Here is a 19,092-nt window from a genome sequence, read left to right on the forward strand (position 1 = left end):
GAATCGCTTGAACCCCGGAGGCAGAGTTTGCGGTAAGCTGAGATCACGCCATTGCACTCCAGCCTGGGCGACAAGAGCGAAACTCCATCTCAAAAAATAAATAACTTAAAAAATAAAATGTAATTCCTATTTAGGGATTATAAATTTCCAACTATATATAACAAAATACTGTTTCTGAGATAAGATGAGATTGGGCACGTTTAGGGTGGTAGGCCATAGAACAAAATACTTTTTGAAATGAGACCTCTTTATAAGCAGCCACATTACTGAAATAAGCTGAGATTACTTATAAACACATTATAGGTATAATCGTTGGCTTTGCAACTTTAGTACTACCTTAATTTAAAATGTATCTGTCTAAACGTTAAAAGGTAGACATTTAACTCCAAAGTAGTAACTTACTAAACATGAACAATAAAATGAACAGGCAATACCTTGAATTAATTTCTGCCCCAGCATTAAGCAGAATCTTAATGATATTAACATATCCTCCAGACGCAGCTAGACTCAGTGGTGTATAATCAGATACGTTCCTATGTTCTTTATTTGCACCTCGAGCCAGCAGCAAGTCTACCACCTACAAAGTAAAATATGGATAGAGAAGAGAGTTTACACCAAGGGCTCAACTTATAATGAAGGAAACACAAAGAAACAGGACTTATAACTTCCTTATCTAAATATCTGGTATTTTAATTACATTTCATTAGACCCTAAATATTGAAATATCAACACTAGAGAAATGGATTCAATTTCAGGAATTCAGAGTTTTGAAATCCCAATTATACTGCAATAACAAGATGTTACCCTATTTGCCATTTATTGGGCAATAAATTTGCATTTCACATGTGTTAGAATTGTGATTCATTCAATCCGAATAAATGTAACGATTAAGATAATTTTTATTTGGCTTTAAAGGCAAGAAACAGATTTTTTAAAAGGAAATTTATGGCCAGGCATGGTAGCTCATGCCTATAATCCCAGCACTTTGGGAGGCTGAGGCAGGAGGATCCCTTGAGGCCAGGAGTTCAAGGCCAGCTTGGGCAACATAATGAGACCTCATCTTCACCCTCCTGTTCCCTCCACAACACCCCCCCCGCCGCCAAAAAAAAGGGCATTTACATTCCCATAAAAGTTAACAGAAGTACCCATTCCTCAGAAAGTATATGGAACATGTCAAAATACGTGCAGGGCCAGGCATGCTGGCCCATAACTATCATCCCTGTACTTTGGGAGGCCGAGGAGAGAGGATTGCTTGAGGCCAGGAGTTTGAAACCAGCCTGGGCAACATTACATGACCCCATCTCTACAAAACAGCCCTAGCTACTTGGGAGGCTGAGGATTGCTTGAGCCCCAGAGTTCAAGGTTATAGTGAGCTGTAATTGCACCACTGTACTCTAGCCTGGGAGACAGAGCAAGACCCTGCCTCAGAAAAACAAACACACAAAATACATGCAAATTTTATTCATGTAGCTAAAATACGAATCATATGCATATTTTAAAATACAAGCAAAATATTTACAAAATGAAAATTAACATTAACACACCTCCTGACGTCCACCAGAACATGCCAATGAAAGCGGAGTATCCTTAGTTCGTTCAGACTGTGCTTCTATATCTCCACCTTTATCCAAAAGGATTTCAACAACTCCAACGTGCCCTGCTGTTGCTGCCAGGATTAGTGGTGTGAAACCTAAATCAGAAAATGAAAATCTTACACAAATTTATGTTTTTTGTTTTATTTTAAAGCCACTGTTTACAATTCTCTAGCATTTTAGCAAAATAAATCCTTCAGGGCAGACACTGATAACGATTTAACATAAAACTGCTCTAAATCCTAATTTGTTAGTGACAAAAAACCCATAAACACCTAATTAGAAAACTAAGTCAGTAAAAATTATTAAAGTTTATACTCATAATGAACTTTGATGCCTCTGTATGAACTACCTTTGGATTAAGAAAGGCAACCACAACTTGCTCTATTTCACTAATGATCTACAGTCTAATTCTTGAATTTTTTTAGAATTATTTGGCTCTGCAGAATAATGAATCCGGATATTCCTAATTGAAATATGCTTATCCATCTTATCACTGAGATAGTCTAGGAACTATTTATCAATAATAAAAAAGTTAATTATTTTCTGATGTAACTACACTTGGATTTTATTTCTGACTGATATTTACCTTTTTTGTCTCTGTGTTCAATTTTGGCATCCCGTGCAATGAGCACAGACACAAGTTCTTCATGACCACCTGCACAAGCTAGTGTTAATGCTGTGTCATGATTGCTCTCAGTCTAGGAGAAGAAAAAAATAAGTTAAATTTTTTTTTAACAGAAGTTATCAATTTAAGAGCAAATAATATTTCTTTTCACAATAAATGCAGAATAATTTTCCTTTCCAAAGAAGATCAGAATGTGCAAAATAAGTTTAAATAAAGCAATCTACTCACATGTGCATCAATGTCAACTGAAGGATACACTGGAGGCATCGATTGGGAAGCCACATTGCTTGTAGTCTGCGAACAGGATTCAGGTGTAAGACACTCTGTGGTCTGAGAAGAACTGTTGGAACCAGTGGGCACTCTGGTACTCACAGCTGAAAAACAATATTCATATTGCTAAATTCCACTTAAAAGAGTAAGGTTATTTGTACACAGAAAAACACAAAAACAGAAATTTCCATAGCAGTAATATATAGTAATAGTAAAATCACAAGCTTTGGAATCAGACACACCTACATTTAAATATTAGTTCCAACACTGACTTTCTGATCTTGGGCAAGTAATTTAACTTCTCTGAGCTTCAATTTTCCCTATATGTAGAATGGGGATAATAATGGTACTTGCCTTGGAAGGTTATTGGAAAGACCACATGAGGCAATGCAGATAAAATACTTAACATAGCACCTGATATTTCGTGCACATACATCAAATAGTAGCTTTTTACATTGCCAACAGGGAGGAAAAAAATTTCCAAAAATAAAAGTAAATAAAAGGAATTTTAGATTTTAGTTTGTAAAAAAGTCAATTAGATAAAGATATCCTGTGTACAATTCAAAAAAAGGGGCCTGGGCGCAGTGGCCCACGCCTGTAATCCCAGCACTTTGGGAGGCCGAGGCGGGTGGATCACCTGAGGTCAGGAGTTTCAGACTAGCCTGGCTGACATGGTGAAACCCCATCTCTACTAAAAAAACAGAAAGTTAGCCAGGTGTGGTGGTACATGCCTGTAATCCCAGCTACTTGAGAGGCTGAGGCAGGAGAATTGCTTGAACCCAGGAGGTGGAGGCTGCAGTGAGCTAAGATCATGCCACTGCACTCCAGCCTGGGTGACAGAGCTAGACTCCATCTAAAAAAAAGGTGGGGGAGGGGGAGGGAGACAAGTTCAAGTATTTCTCACATAAATAGCAGGGAGTATGTGTTTTCTAAATTCAATATTTATTTTGAAACTTTGTTAAAAAATCAGTATCTGAAAGTCCAACTATTTTTAAAATGAACATTGAAGTTCTATTTGAGATCTCAAAATGTGGTTCGAAAACTGAGTTAAGTCTGGGAGCGATGGCTCACGCCTATAATGCTGGTACTTTGGGAGGCTGAGATGGGCAGATCACCTCAGGTCGGGAGGGTTGGGAGTTCAGGACCAGCCTGGCTAACATGGCAAAACCCCGTCTCTACTAAAAACACAAAGTTAGCTGGGCGTGGTGGAACGTGCCTGTAATCCCAGCTACTTGGGAGGCTGAGCCAGGAGAATCACTTTAACCTGGGAGGCGGAGGTTGCAGTGAGCCAGGATCGCACCACTGCACTCCAGCCTGGGCAACAGAGTGAGACTCCATCTCAAAAAAAAAAAAAAAAGAAAGAAAGAAAACTGAGTTAAAAGAAATTATGTATTTTATATCTCTGAAAATTTCTTATGTTTCATAAGAGATGGAGTTTGACCACGGGGGGAAACAGGACCTATCTCAGGGATGTTGTGAGTAGTCTAAGAGATATTGTATATAAAGCATTTAACACAGTGTTTTTAGCAAATGGTGGGTGCTCAATAGATGTAACTATCAGATATTTTATAGGATTGTCAATACTATTATTTATTGTATTGAAAAATAAAAACATTATTCCCTCCAGAAAGGAAGAACTAAGAAAAAAACATATAATCAGTAATAATATACAAAAAAATCAACAAAGCATCAGTGATGGCAATAACCTTACATTTGCACCCAGATTAAAAGTCAGTCAAAAACACGTAGGACTTAAAGAAAAATGTAAGCATTTTAAGTGTTGGAAAATATTTTCTGTCTAGAATTTTTGATATGACTAGATCCCATTCAAAGATACTAGTCACAAGTGTGAATGACTCAGTTTAGTAGATTACTAGTTTAAATAAGTGAGTAAAGTTTAAGATGCCCAGATATATTTCTACATGAGCTACCCAGCTCATCCCCACCAACATATATAACCATCTTGGCAATACAAATTTCTCCAGCTTCTGTCATCACATAAATAACATAATTTAACTATTTAGTTACAAATAGGAATAATTATTACATATGTTTGTTTCACCTATAAGAATATGCAAAATGGAAACAAAGCCTTAAACTTTCTTGTCATTTTTTTCTGGAAGAAGTGGCCAAGAAAAAAATAATAGTAATAATGAAAAACTGTTGTCATTCAATGAGTTAAAAGCAGATACTATCTTGTTACACCTCCTCGAAATAGCTGATATGTTTGGAAAACTGCTTGAAAAAACAAGACACTGAAGATTAATATGTTACAGAACCTTTCTAACAGTAAGACTTCAATAGTGGTCCCACAATTATTAACATATACTTTAGTAAAGAACTACTTTTCTATCAGTATTTTATGTTATCTCAACTCTCTTTTTTTATTATGAAAAACAGGTATATAAAATTTTTTTGAATAGTTGATTAGAGTGCTATGCCAGAATGTGATAAGAAACTTCTTCACAGAGTTGGCTTTTAAAAAGTACTTTTGTGCATTTAACAGCTTTGTTAACAAAAATGTGTTGTTGTAATAATTACTATACATTTTTGTACATTATCCTAGAAGCATTTTTTCACTCATGTAATAATGACAGTCAGAAACATTCCATAGCAAGTGCCTTCAACAGGACTAATTACAAATGAAAAGTTCTAAAACTAGAAAGTAGCAAGAGATTTAAAAAGTGCATGTGGAATAAAGGTTGTATTAAGAGAAAATTACACCAAGACTATGACATTTTCATAAATTCTAAAATATTTCCTACCTCTGAATGAAATATCTCTGAAAGTGACCAAGGCAGACTGCTACCACAAACGTCTATATATAATTCAAATTAAACTTATATGGTATGCTTTTTTTTTTTTTTTTTTAAAGAGATAGGGTCTCTATGTGTTGCTCAGGCTGGTCTTGAACTCTTGGCCTCACGCAATCCTCCCACCTTAGCCTCCCAAGTAGCTAGGATTACAGGCGCAGAGTCACTGTGTCTGACAATTTATCCACTATTTTAAAATGAGATGAGGTGAGAGAAGAAGTAAGTACAATATGTTACTTGACTTTTTACGAAGTTGAAGAAAGTTTTGTAGGCAATATGGAAGATAATAAATCTTATTATTAAAAAATCTCACTGATACTAGGTGTACATAAAATATGTTGTGAGTTTTTTTTGAGATGAAGTCTCGCTCTGTCACCCAGGCTGGAGTGCAGTGGCATGATCTCAGCTCACTGCAACCTCTGCCTCCTGGGTTCAAGGATTCTTCTGCCTCAGCCTCCCGAGTAGCTGGGATTAAAGGCACGTGCTACCATGCCCAGCTAATTTTTTTGTATTTTTAGTAGAGATGAGGTTTCACTGTGTTAGCCAGAATGGTCTCGATCTCCTAATCTCATGATCTGCTCGCCTTGGCCTCCCAAAGTGCTGGTTAGATTAAAGGTGTGAGCCACAGTGCCCAGCTGTTGTGAGTTTTTAAGAAATTTAATTGCTGTAATCTGTTTTATGTATTGGTAACTTTATTAAATAGTTCTATGTAAATAAAAACCTATGGTTGGCGTGGTGGCTCACGCCTGTAATCCCAGCATTTTGGGAGGCCGAGGCGGGCAGATCACGAGGTCAGGAGTTCAAGATCAGCCCGGCCAACATAGTGAAACCCCGTCTCTACTAAAAATACAAAAAAATTAGCCAGGCGTGGTGGTGGGCGCCTGTAATCCCAGCTACTTGGGAGGCTGAGGCAAGGGGAATCACTTGAACCTGGGAAGTGGAGGTTGCAGTGAGCTGAGATGCGTGACAGTGTGAGACTCCGTCTCAAAAAAAAAAAAACTATAAATAAAATATTAAAGTCAATTAGAAAAAATTATTTAAAGATTTTATTGCAAATCTCCTTAAGAGGATTTGTTAATTACTTTTTAATTCTTAAACCTATATTCACTACTACAGAGTTATTTAAAGATACTTTAAAATTACAATTTAAGAGCCTGTTAAGATGCCAATGATAGTAACAACATAGTAAAAAGTCAAAAACTGTATTAAAACTTACATGTACATCAAATCTTAATATAAAAATAAGGGAAATGATTAATAGAATTTCGAAGTCTAAGGAAATAACAATACTTAAAGATAAATCAGAACTTTAAGTTGACACATATGCATGCATATTACATCTAAGGTTCTTAAACTTGGCTGAACTGAGTTTGAATCTTGGTACTTACTAGCAACTTAATTTCTCTAAGCTTTAGTTTTCCTTTCTTTTTTGAGACAGAGTCTCGCTCTGTTGCCCCATGCTGGAGTGCAGTGGTGTGATCTTGGCTGACTGCAACCTCTGCCTCTTGGGTTCAAGTGATTCTCCTGCCTCAGCCCCCCAAGTAGCTGGGATTACAGGCATGCACCACCACGCCCGGCTAATTTTTGTATTTTAGTAGAGATGGGTTTGACCATGTTGGCCAGGCTGGTCTCAAACTCCTGATTTCAAGTGATCCGCCGCCCGCCTCTGCCTGCCAAAGTGCTGGGATTACAGGTGTGAGCCACCGCTCCCGGCCAGCTTCAGTTTTTCAACAGAAAAATAGAGGTGGGAAAAGGACTTATTTAAAGTATTATTATAATTAGCCCATGAGATAAAGTATATTTAGCATTTATCATACAAGTTGGTGCGTGGTAAATGCTCAATAAATGTAAATAAATCAATATTAGTTGATTTTTAACCAATCTTCTTTCTACAATAGAATTGAAAATTTTGGCCAGGCGTGGTGGCTCATGCCCGTAAAACCAACACTTTGAGAGGCCGATGCAGGTGGATCACTTGAGGTCAGGAGTTTGAGAGAAGCCTGGCCAACATGGTAAAACCCCGTCTCTACTGAAAATACAAAAATTAGCTGGGTGTGGTGGCAGGTGCCTGTAATCCCAGTTACTCGGAAGGCTGAGGCAGGAGAATCACTTGAACCCGGAAGGCGGAAGTTGCAGTGAGCTGAGATCAAGCCACTGCACTCCAGCCTGGACGACTGAGTGAGACTCTATCTCAAAAAAAAAAAAAAAAAAAACAAAATTTTAGTACGTATTTCTATAACTGCTCAAAGGTAAAAGCTATTTTGAATTTCTTTAAGTTACTTTATATTCCTAGACATTTGAACTTTGAGAATCACTTGCTATTATGGTAACTGCTAAAAACCCAATGCTCACTTTCAGAAGGACTTGAGGAACCATGTTCCTAATCAATAATTTGTATAGTCTGTTTGGAACTACATCATGTATGACTCGTATCAAACAACACACTAAAGGGCTAAGTTAATCAGCTAATCAAGTTGCAACATTAATAAATTATATAAACAACTTATTATCACAACAAATATTTTGAAAGAATAGCAATAAGGAAATAATACTATATTTAAAAAGTAAAATGTATTGTTATCATACATCTAAAATTCTTCTAAAGTGAAATTTACTTCTAAAGTAAAATTTTAAAGTAGAATTTTAAGATGTACAGTGTTCTCTCTTTTACTAATATGAGTGGTAAGAACTAGAGTTAAGTAAAATTAATTATATATTTGTCCTACTCTATAATCTTACCAATATGTTACTATGTTTTACAATTGCAGCATTAGGTATTAACCTAATTCACCCTTGCCTTATTTATTTTACCTTCAACTAAGAAAATTAAGACAAACTTTGACTTAGGAAAATATAATATTTAAATTTAAGACAGGTACATCATCTTGAATAAAGAAAATATAATTACTGCCATATAGTTCAAAACACATAACCTTCATAAAAACGGAAATTTTTACATGAAGATAATTTTTGTACTTGTTGGCTGATTTAAAATGTAAAACTTATTAATAAAAGAATATTGTACAATGTGGTAGGTATTAATGTTTAACACAAATTAAATTTTGTTTATATTAATATTATATATAATTAAAAGATAATTTCTAAGCCAATTTTCTGTTTCATGCAAACTTTGTAAAAGACTAATTTAACAACTACTTCAGTGAAATAAAATTTGATGTTCCTTAACACAAGTTCCTTTTAGAGCTGTTTCTACATTCTTTAAAAAAAAAAAAAAGTTCTAACATAACTGATCAGTAACACAGATTTCATAACTGCAAACTGTGCACTTAATTAGGAACATTATAATGCTAGTTACAGAACACTACATCTTAAAAATGTTATTCTCAGTTCACCAGTTTCATCATTAATATTCGTAATCATACTTCACATTCTAAAATCTGTTTTTATCCAGATTATAAATTAGAATTCCAAATGAACTACAAGAATTTATTCACAATTTATAACAACTTTCAATGCTAATAATACAAAGTTAATTTGTGTCTACCAACTGAAGATAAAAAAAACCCAAATTAAAGAACAAAGAGCCTAACTCCTTAAAACATTTCCCAGAATTCTAATTTTCTTTAAGAAAACTAAGACATTCCTCCTCTGCACAATGATACCTATTACATATCAGAGGAGCCTCAAAGGCAGTATCACAATTCTATAACCATTGGAAGTCAAACACATGCCCAATAAAATTCCTGATTTCAATAATCTTATTCCACATTTAAAAAGATTCAGTAAAGATCAGGAAGACTAAAGGCTCACAAAAGAAGAAAGGAAACTGAGATAGCATAATTGGGATGGGAGAAGGGGAGGAGAATATGACAAGAGGCAACACACAACAGTAAGGAAAAAAATGTTGCAATCAAGAGACAGAGGACTGGCCTGCCTTTGAATATCACTCCAGCTACATCTTAGTTCTTGGTCTTCATCCACTGTCAACAGCCATTCTGGCTGCATTTCTGAACTGGGCTCTCATGGAGGTGATACATTCACCAGCCATCTTTAGGAAGGTAAATGATTAATTGCACTGTTTTCCCACTGCTGCAAGGACAATGAAAGGGAAAGTAAACTTGTGCACCTCATTTCATATCTAGTTGTAATTTTCCACACAACAATAAACAGAAACATATACTTCAAGGTTATCAGGCCTTTTTTTCTGTGTGTGTGTGTGTGTGTGTGTGTGTGTGTGTGTGTGGTGTGGTGTGGTTGTGTGCTTTCATTAAGAAAGTTAATGCAAAAATCCCAATCTTCAAATCATCAAGTGACAATAATTTTAATGCACCTTATCTTCTAACCACAAATATTATAATATGGAATACTTAGTTTTCTCTGAACATCCCATTTAATTGGAAATAAGTAAGTTGATCTAATAAAATTATAAATTAAAAAAGCTGTGTGATTTAAAATTTCCAGACATGAAAATCAACAGCAGGAAAATTTTAAGTATAATCTTATATGAATACTTCTAAAGCCTACAAAGAAATTCTACTTTGAGATCTCCTACCCAAGTCACAGCACATGGTGGTTTTGATACCAAAGGTTTAAAACAAAGGATTGTGGCAACTTTATTTCTTTGCCTTTGCAATATGACAAAAAAGAAGAGGGGGAAACACACTTTTGTGTGTTAGTGCTATTGAGCTTAGTTAATTCACTTCCAAAAGACTTCAAGAAATGGGTAATTTTACAAAGATAGTTCTAAAATGAAAAAGTACAAAGTCTATGTTTTTGGAGGGGTATATAAAGAAGTTGAGCACACAGATTAAAGAAAAATTATTACAGATATATTTCTTAACCCACCTGCTATCAGGTCATCAAGAGTGTCGGTAAGCGTCTGAGCTGGAGTTGCAACCATTAGTCCATCTGGTTCTTGAACTAACAGCCCCTGATCATGTCCAGTAATAGCAATCTGAGGCTGTCCTACAATCTGCTGATTACCTGATACTTTCTGAAGTTCAAGAGAATTTGTCCCATTAGAACCTAAGTCACTGGAAAAGTTACACTGTGGAGATGATAAAGGCTGGACTGGGACAAAATCGATCTGTTCTGCCGATGGTGGAGACTGTTGCTCATCATCAACATCATTATCTTTAAATAAGATTGTGTCAACCTGAGGTAACTCTGAAAAGTGATCCTCTGGGAGACTACCATCTCCTTCCCCTTCTGGGAAGACTCCTCTATGAGAGCACTGCTGGTGTAGAGACACTGTGTCTTTCTGACCTTTGGTTTCCAAGTATTCTTTGGTAAATTGCTGCTGTGTTTTCATCTGCAACTGCCTTTCCACTTTCTGCAGTTCTTTCAATATTTTCTTCTTCTTCTGGACTTGCTCTTCTCTGTTCTTTTTAAGTTCTTCTATCTTATCTTTGTTCAGAGGTTCACCTTGAATTAACTCCAGTGACTTAAGCTGTGCTTTTTCAATAGCACTAATTCTTTGTCCCAGTTCATTCAGCTTGCCTTCAGTCTCCTCTACTATGCACTCCAAAGGCTGGTATGGGTGAAAAGATGGCAGTAGGTCCTGATCTGCTACCTGGAGGGAACTGGACTTCTGCTTGGATGTACCTAAGCACATGAAAAACGTTTGAAAGAGTGCCATGCTAAAAAAAAAAAAAAAAAAAAAAAAAAAAAAAGAAAAAAAAAAAAGAAACCAGCCTCCCCTCCCACACACACGGACCTCCCTCCCAAAACCCTTATAACTAATGTTATAGAATGAATGTTCAGAGTCACACCAGTGTTAGGCAGGTTAAAGCCTATACTCATCTATTTCACGCAGCACAAACTAGGATGTTGCTAATTCAAAAACTGTGAAGTTTTAAAAATCTACTCTTTAGGATAGGAGGATTTTGGAAATTAAGTCAGGGGCAGGGAAAAGGAAAACGAAGAGGCGAGAATCTCAGAATTCTGCTGATTAGATTGGACTTTTTAAAGAATACCAAATCTAAAGCAGTATCAAAATAGCACTGAAAATACCAGAAATGTTAACTGCCCATTTAGAACAATCATTCTTTTAGCAATATTAACTCTGCAAGCAATGCAGAGTTAATGCAAAAGACCAAAACTTACAGATCAAAGTAGGGGATAGTGTTTTTCAGTCAAAATATTTTTCTTCTTATATTGAAATACAATGTGAAATCAGTTTTTTCAAGACATGTCTAAAATTCTCCATTAAATATACCTTTAACACATCTGTACTGCAACACTGTTAAACTTACTATGCAAAGGACAACTTGCATTTAAATGAACACTTCAAGTAAATTCTGTCTATGAGAGAAACAATAAATGATCCTAGGAGAAAATCAGACTTCCCATTTAGGGTTACTCATACTGACAGTATATGTTAACAAACAATGGCAATGTATATTATTTTAAGGTTTTAAATTACACTTAAGTTCCTTCCTTCATAACAAATCAGCTGAAAAATAATTATCAATATTAATAATCCTAAAATCTGGACATGAAATGAAGGACATAAATTTTTTGACGTACAATACCTACTCTGAGGCAAATCTAAGGCTTAATCTTGTTTAGAAGAAGTAGGACTAGGCCAGGCACAGTGGCTCACGCCTGTAATCCTAGCACTTTGGGAGGCAGTAGCAGGCGGATCACGAGGTCAGGAGATCGAGACCATCCTGGCTAAGATGGTGAAACCCTGTCTCTACTAAAAATACAAAAAATCAGCCAGGCATGGTGGCGGGTGCCTGTAGTCCCAGTTACTCAGGAGGCTGAGGCAGGAGAATGGCGTGAACCCGGGAGGCGGAGCTTGCAGTGAGCCAAGATTACGCCACTGCACTCCAGCCTAAGCGACAGAGCGAGACTCCATCTCAAAAAAAAAAAAAAAAAAAAAAAGTAGGACTACTCAGCAACAAAAAGGAACAAACTACTGATTCATGCTACAACATGAGTGATCCTCAAAAACATTATACTAAGTGAAAGAAGCTAGACACAAAAGACCACACATTGTGTAATTCCACTCATATCAAATCTACAGAGACAAGGCAAATCTATAGAGACAGGGACAGTAGTAGCTGCCTGAAGTTATAACAGTGAAAATGAGGATCAGTTGCAAACAGGCATAAGAGATCTTTTTGGGGAGATGGAAATGGTCTAAAACTAGATAGTGATGATGGTTACACAACTCAGTAAATTTACTAACATTCATTGCATTGTACATTTAAAACAAGGGAACTTTATGGTATGTAAATTAAACAATAAAACTGTTTGAAAAAAGCTGGGAAAAAAGTTATCTATTATTTTGAATTGCAGTCAACATATATGAATAACATAGGTAATTTGGGAATTTTTAAAATAAAATCATCCATTGTATTAAAAATGATTCTCAAGTCCAAAGGAAAAAAGGTCATTTAGAGACATAAAATGTTCTGAATTTCAAAGGGGTGACAAAACTACTGAAGAAAAAAAAATTAGAGATTCATCTACTTTTTTGCTAGAATAGAGATCTCAAAACTGCAGGTAGCTCAAACATATGCAACGTGTCATTACTAAAAAAGTCTAAGTTTTTCCCCTACATACTGTCTTTAATAAGGTAAGATGACCACAATTTCAATATCACTGCAATCACTTTCAGAGGCTTAGTTATTCCTTAAATTGCAAAGTACACTCTGTATATTCAATTTATATATATATAATTTTAAGAGATGGGGTCTTGCTATGTTGCTCAGCCTGGTCTTGAACTCCTGGCCTAAAGTAATTCTCCAGCCTCAGACTTGCTGAATTTATATTTCTATCTGAGCAAAATGATAGAAAAAGACTTTATTCTTTCAGAGCAAAAGCCATTAGATTTATTTTATTTTTGTTATTATTTTCCTAAGACCATATAGGAGTCCCTGTTTTGATTTACAGTATTTGTTTAAAGTGCCTAATGACAATCAACAAGAAAAGGAAGGTAAATGGTCACAAATAGCAATGTACAAATCCACAACAATAACAAGGAAATATTCAGTCATGTAATAAATTCAATGACATCACTCGAGTACATTTAGAAGTTCTACAAAGACTGAATGGTCCATGGTCCTTTAAACATCCATTAGTTTCAAAACACCCTTGTATAGCTACTAAGCAATTTGTATTTAAGATTCAGGAAAACTAGGTAAGAGTTCAACATCAACCAGACTGGTTAGTAATTATGTTATGACCCCACTGGACATTCACAGATTTAAAATCTTTATACTTAGTATAATCCAAAATAAGAGTAGAATTTTGAGGACAGTAACAGATAGGAATGGCCCTGTCTATCTTGTTAACAAATAATATGCAAGAAGTGTGGAACACAAGATTACTAAGAGTAACTTATGAATAGACAAACTATAAGCCCAGAACGTATGTAGCATTAAAAATCGATGACGGCAAAAATGATGCATAAAAAGTGGTTCATCTCAAAATAGCCATGGAGTTAGTGGAATTGCCTAAAGACACATCAAAGCACTAACACAAGCTCTAACATCAAGAATAAAACAGATTGGTGAAAAACAGATAATGTCACCTAATTAGTCCTAGAAAGTAAAGCAACATCTATACTTTCTGGGTAGAGATTATGACAAGTATTCTTTTAGCAACAAAATTTTCAACAGGTAGTAAGTAGTATTATAAGATACCAGAAAATAAAAGGGTTCTATCTCCTTCAAACAGCTTCCAGTGTCAGACACAAAGAAATCTATTCATTGGTATCAGTGAATGATATCATAAAGTACTATTTAGAAATATAGGTGACCGGCTGCGGTGGCTCACAACTGTAATCCCAGCACTTTGGGAGGCCGAGAAGGGTGGATCCCCTGAGGTCAGGAGTTCTAGACCAGCCTGACCAACACGGAGAAACCCCGTCTCTTCTAAAAATGTAAAATTAGCTAGCTGGTGTGGTGGTGCATGCTTGTAATCCCAGCTACTCAGGAGGCTGAAGCAAGAGAATCGCTTGAACCCAGGAGGCAGAAGTTGCAGCGAGCTGAGATCGTGCCAATGCACTCCAGCCTGGGCAACAAGAGCAAAACTCCGTCTCAAAGAAAGAAATATAGGTAAAGTCGCCATTTCATCTTTTTGGTTTGGTTTCTATCCTATTCCTTTGCCTCTCACTTTCCCTCTATTAACAAAACTAGAAAAAATCTGCAGTAGAAGCCATGATCTAGTGACAGCTTAAACATGGCCTTTATTTTTTTTATTGGCAGTGAAGGAATGAGGTGGACATATATTTGCCAAATATTTAGTTTTTTATTGGATTGAGCTTAATCCTATCAATCATTTTTGTGTCTAAAATAACTAGTGCATTGTACAATGGAAAAATAATGGCCAGTGGGAAAAAAAAACATGATATACAGAAGGATCTAGACTAGATTTCATATTTCCTTACTTGGTTTTGTCTATAAAACTTAAACCTTGCTCTGTAATTCCCTTGCTTACATCATCACACAGCACCCTACTAGAATGATTTTTAAACAGCATTCCCAACTGGATCTCAAATAGAAAATCAGGTTGAAAAAGTATAACTAAAAATAACACAGTGCATCAAATGTAGTAGAGTGTTTATTATCCACTGGAATTTCTGTTTTGATAAACAGATGTATGATGTGTCCTGGGCTTCAATATAAAATGTTTCTTATTGTGGTCATAGTCAAAAATGAAAGCCACTAACCTAGAATTGACTTATTTTTCCTTTATGTCTAAATATTCGTCTCAAAATTTCCCAAACAGGACACATTATACATTTTAACATAGCAATCACTTAACCAAGGGTGTCCAAACAAACATCTGTGTTACATGTTAACAGATTAATTCAATCTTCTTCCTATTACTATAAGCAGTTATATGTTAAAAGATATTATCAAATTTGGGCATGTGTAAATCCATATAAGAATGATTATATAATGGAAAGTGACTAAAGAATATTAGCAGTAAAGTTTCCAGAGGAATACTCAATACCATTCACTGTATATACAATTTTTCTATATAATTTTAATGATTTGATATAAAAATGTGAGAACTTTTCATGTCACTTACTCCAAAAAGCAACTCTAACATATAAAAGCAGCATGCCAATTTAATTCTTACTTTACATTTACACTTCTGTTTTCAATCTCATTCCCACCATTCTAGAATGCTACTTCTTGATTACTTTTTAAAAACATCTCTTTAATCACAATGTCTTTCTTAAAAATGCCTAAGAATTGTCTTCTGCCTTCAAAATAATCTATATTCTTAGCCTCGCACTCATTAATTTATTCAATAAGTACTTAAACATCTAATACAAGCAAGGCATAGTAGACCATATAAAGATAAGCAACATAAACCCTGCCCTTAAGGAGCTTACAGTCTAAGTGGGGAGATGATGTTCCAAAGAAATTCTTATATAGATCCATAAAGGGACTATACAAATATTTTCATCAAAGCATTGTCAGTGGGGGTAAGAAAATAGAGGCTATTCAGGATATTTGTCACTGGGAGAAATGACAGGTAAAACATGGAGGATATACAGGGTGTGAAGCACTATGCTATAGGTAGAAACAATCTAGAGATAGGTGGATAAATCTTAAAAACAGTATTGAGTAAACAAAGAAAAAACAAAATGAGATCTGTAGCACAATACTATTTATGTAAATTAAAAATACAAGGTAATTGCCGGGTGTGGTGACTCACACCTGTAATCCTAGCACTTTGGGAGGCCAAGGTGGGCAGATCGCTTGAGCTCAGGACTTCAAGACCAGCCTGGGCAACATGGCAAAACCCTGTCTACCAAAATACAAAAAATTAGCTAAGTGTAGTGGCAGGGCACCTGTAGTCCCCGCTACCTGCAGGGCTGAGGCAGGAGGATTGCTTGAACCTCGGAGGTTGGGGCTGCAGTGAGCTGAGACTGCGCCACTGTACTCCAGCCTGGGTGACAAAGTGAGACCCTGTCTCAAAACAAAACAAAACAAACAAACAAACAAACAAACAAAAATATATATATACACACACACACACATATATATACAGACACATAAAAAATATTTTATAAGAATTTACAAGAACAAAAGAATATACACATCAAATATTGAAATGATTATGTATGGGGGAAGCAGGGGAATGGAAAGAGAAATAAAAGGGAATAAGTGAAACGAGAGAAATTATGGTGATAAAGCACCAGAAATTGAGTATGATTAACTCAACCCTCTACACTTGAGGTCCCAAGGGGAGGGGAGCAAGCAAAAGTGACAAGAACTGGAAGGAAGATCCAATGAAGTACTCTAGAATTTCAGAGAAAAGGAAATTACTCCTCAGGAGGGCTTGAGGTATACACAAAAGATGTGTTTTGTTTATCCTGACATAATTTTAAATGCTTTGCAGCAGATTAATTCTAAGTTACACAACTTGCAAAAGACCAAAATGAATCTTCTCTTAAAACTTCTGTAGAACCAGCTATAACAACAAGGCAACGGATTTACATTACTTATGTATCCTTTCCCATCTGAATATTTGTAACTGCAGGTAATAAAGTTAAATAATGCTAGAAAACTGAGCATGTCACTCAGAGTTTCATATTTTGTTTATGGACGTGATTCTGAGGCCTCTGTTAGATGCCACCTAGAATCCTGAATCCTTGAAAACCAACAACAGACAAGTGAGATCAAGTTGCCTAAATCAGGAGGATATGAATCAAGATGGACGGAGCCTGTACAACTGGTACACATGGGGCATTAAGAAAATAATATCTGAGTAGAACATATATCAAACACCTGGGTAAGATTTATGGGCATTAATACATTTTTAAAAGGATGAGGATATGAATAATAAAAAGATTTACTGAAAACAGACAGGAATAAAATGTTATAAGAACCTGAAAAGATGATTGCTGGAAGAGGAAAAGAAGAGAGTCCTAGAGAATAAGAACCCTTTGTCCATCCCTAATCACATACACGACACAGAAATAATATATGGACTTAGAGGAAACAAAAACAAAAGGGTCAAACAGCAATTTCATCACTCAAGGGAGCTTTTCCAGAGACATAAAAGAGAAGCTTTGAGAAGAAAAAGGAGCTTTAAGTATAAAAAAAAGTTAAGTCTTTATTTAAGATAGGTTTTCCTATCCTGGTAATTCAGTGTGTTCTTTTCCATAATTAAATGATTTTTCCTAATTCATAGCAACATAATATTCTATGATATGCATGATTTATACTAACATGACATTTTAACACAATGCATTATCGCAGTTTGATCCCACACAAATAACTGTTAGATTGCCAATGCCATTTGGTTGATAGCAGTAGCAAGTGCCCAAGTGATCTAAATACAAATGTTAATTAGGGATAACCCTGATAATTTAGTAAAATGAAAGATTCCTTAGAAAGGTAGTTCATGTTTATACTATTTAGTAAGTAATAAAACATCAAAATGCAGAAAATAACTAAATAATCCAAGATATTTCAGTAAGCAAAAATATGGTTACTCACTAGAGTATAAACTTAAAAAATCATTACCTAAACATCTCAGATTACTTACATATTAAACCTAAATTTAAAATGTTTTTATTTCCTCTTGGCATACACTCTATCTAGCTTATTTCTTGATTGTTTTGTGGATCTGTGTTATTTATTTATTTATTTTTTTTTTGAGGCTATCGCCTAGGCTGGAGTGCAGTGGTACAATCATAGCTCACTGCTGCCTGAAGCTCCTGGGTGCAAGCAATCTTTCTGCCTTAGCTTCCTGAGTAGCTGGGACTACAGGCACAGGCAACCATGCCTGGCTAATTTTTAAATTTTTTTTAATAGAGACAAGTTCTCCTATGCTGGGCAGGCTGATCTATCATTCTGCCTCGGCCTCCCAAAGCACTGGGATTACAGATATGAGCCACGGCAGATAGCCTAATTTTTTTCTTTTTCTGTTTTTTTTTTTTTGGAGACAAGGTCTCGCTCTGTGGCCCAGACTGGGGTGCAATGGCACACTCATGACTCACTGCAGCCTCGGTCTCCCAGGCTCAAGTGATCCTCCCATTACAGTCTCCCTAGCAGCAGGGACTATGGGCTTGTGCCACCACTCCTAGCTAACTTTTGTATTTTTTTGTAGAGACAGGGTTTCGCCATGTTGCCCAGGCTGGTCTCGAACTCCTGGGCTCAAGCAATCTGCCCACCTGGCCTGCCAAAGTGCGGGGATTATGGGTGTGAGCCCCTGCGCCTGGCCCTAATTTTTTTCTGAGAGTCTCACTCCATCACCCTGGCTGGAGTGCAGTGGCAAGATCTCAGCTCATTGCAACCTCTGCTTCCCGGGTTCAAGTGATTCTCATGCCTCAGCCTCCCTAGTAGCTGGAATTACAGGTGCACACTACCACACCCGGCTAATTTTTGTATTTTTAGTAGAGATGGGATTTTGCCATGTTGGCCAGGCTGGTCTCAAACTCCTGTACTCAAGTGATTGACTTGCTTAAGCGTCCCAAAGTGTTGGGATTACAAGCGTGAGCCACCACACGGGGCCTATATTTTTTTAAATGATTTTTTTTTTTTTGAGACGGAGTTTTGCTCTTGTTGCCCAGGCTGGAATGCAATGGCCTGAACTCAGCTCACTGCAACTTCCACCTCCTGGCTTCAAGCGATTCTCCTGCCTCAGCCTCCCGACTAGCTAGGATTACAGGCACATGCCAACACGCCTGGCTAATTTTTTGTATTTTTCGTAGAGATGGGGTTTCATCATGTTGGCCAGGCTGGTCTTGAACTCCTGACCTCAAGTGATCCACCGGCCTCAGCCTCTCAAAGTGCTGGGATTACAGGCATGAGCCACCATGCCTGGCCAATGATTCTTATTTAGTACTGAG

General features: G+C 36.4%; 1 protein-coding gene across 5 annotated transcripts in view; it reads right to left on the minus strand.

Moving 5' to 3' along the window:
• ANKHD1 (ankyrin repeat and KH domain containing 1) overlaps positions 1-19,092 on the minus strand; it is a 140,279-nt gene that overhangs the window by 27,172 nt on the left and 94,015 nt on the right. For all 5 annotated transcript variants that reach the window (XM_055285997.2, XM_063642731.1, XM_063642730.1 and 2 more), the window contains 5 exons: positions 10,110-10,868; positions 2,449-2,594; positions 2,182-2,293; positions 1,545-1,690; positions 435-577 (listed from right to left, as the gene is read on the minus strand). In XM_055285997.2, the coding sequence (XP_055141972.1) occupies positions 435-577; positions 1,545-1,690; positions 2,182-2,293; positions 2,449-2,594; positions 10,110-10,868 (1,306 nt within the window). The remainder of the gene's footprint in view (positions 1-434; positions 578-1,544; positions 1,691-2,181; positions 2,294-2,448; positions 2,595-10,109; positions 10,869-19,092) is intronic.

The sequence above is a fragment of the Symphalangus syndactylus genome, chromosome 7, assembly GCF_028878055.3.
Source record: "Symphalangus syndactylus isolate Jambi chromosome 7, NHGRI_mSymSyn1-v2.1_pri, whole genome shotgun sequence".
NCBI lineage: Eukaryota > Metazoa > Chordata > Mammalia > Primates > Hylobatidae > Symphalangus > Symphalangus syndactylus.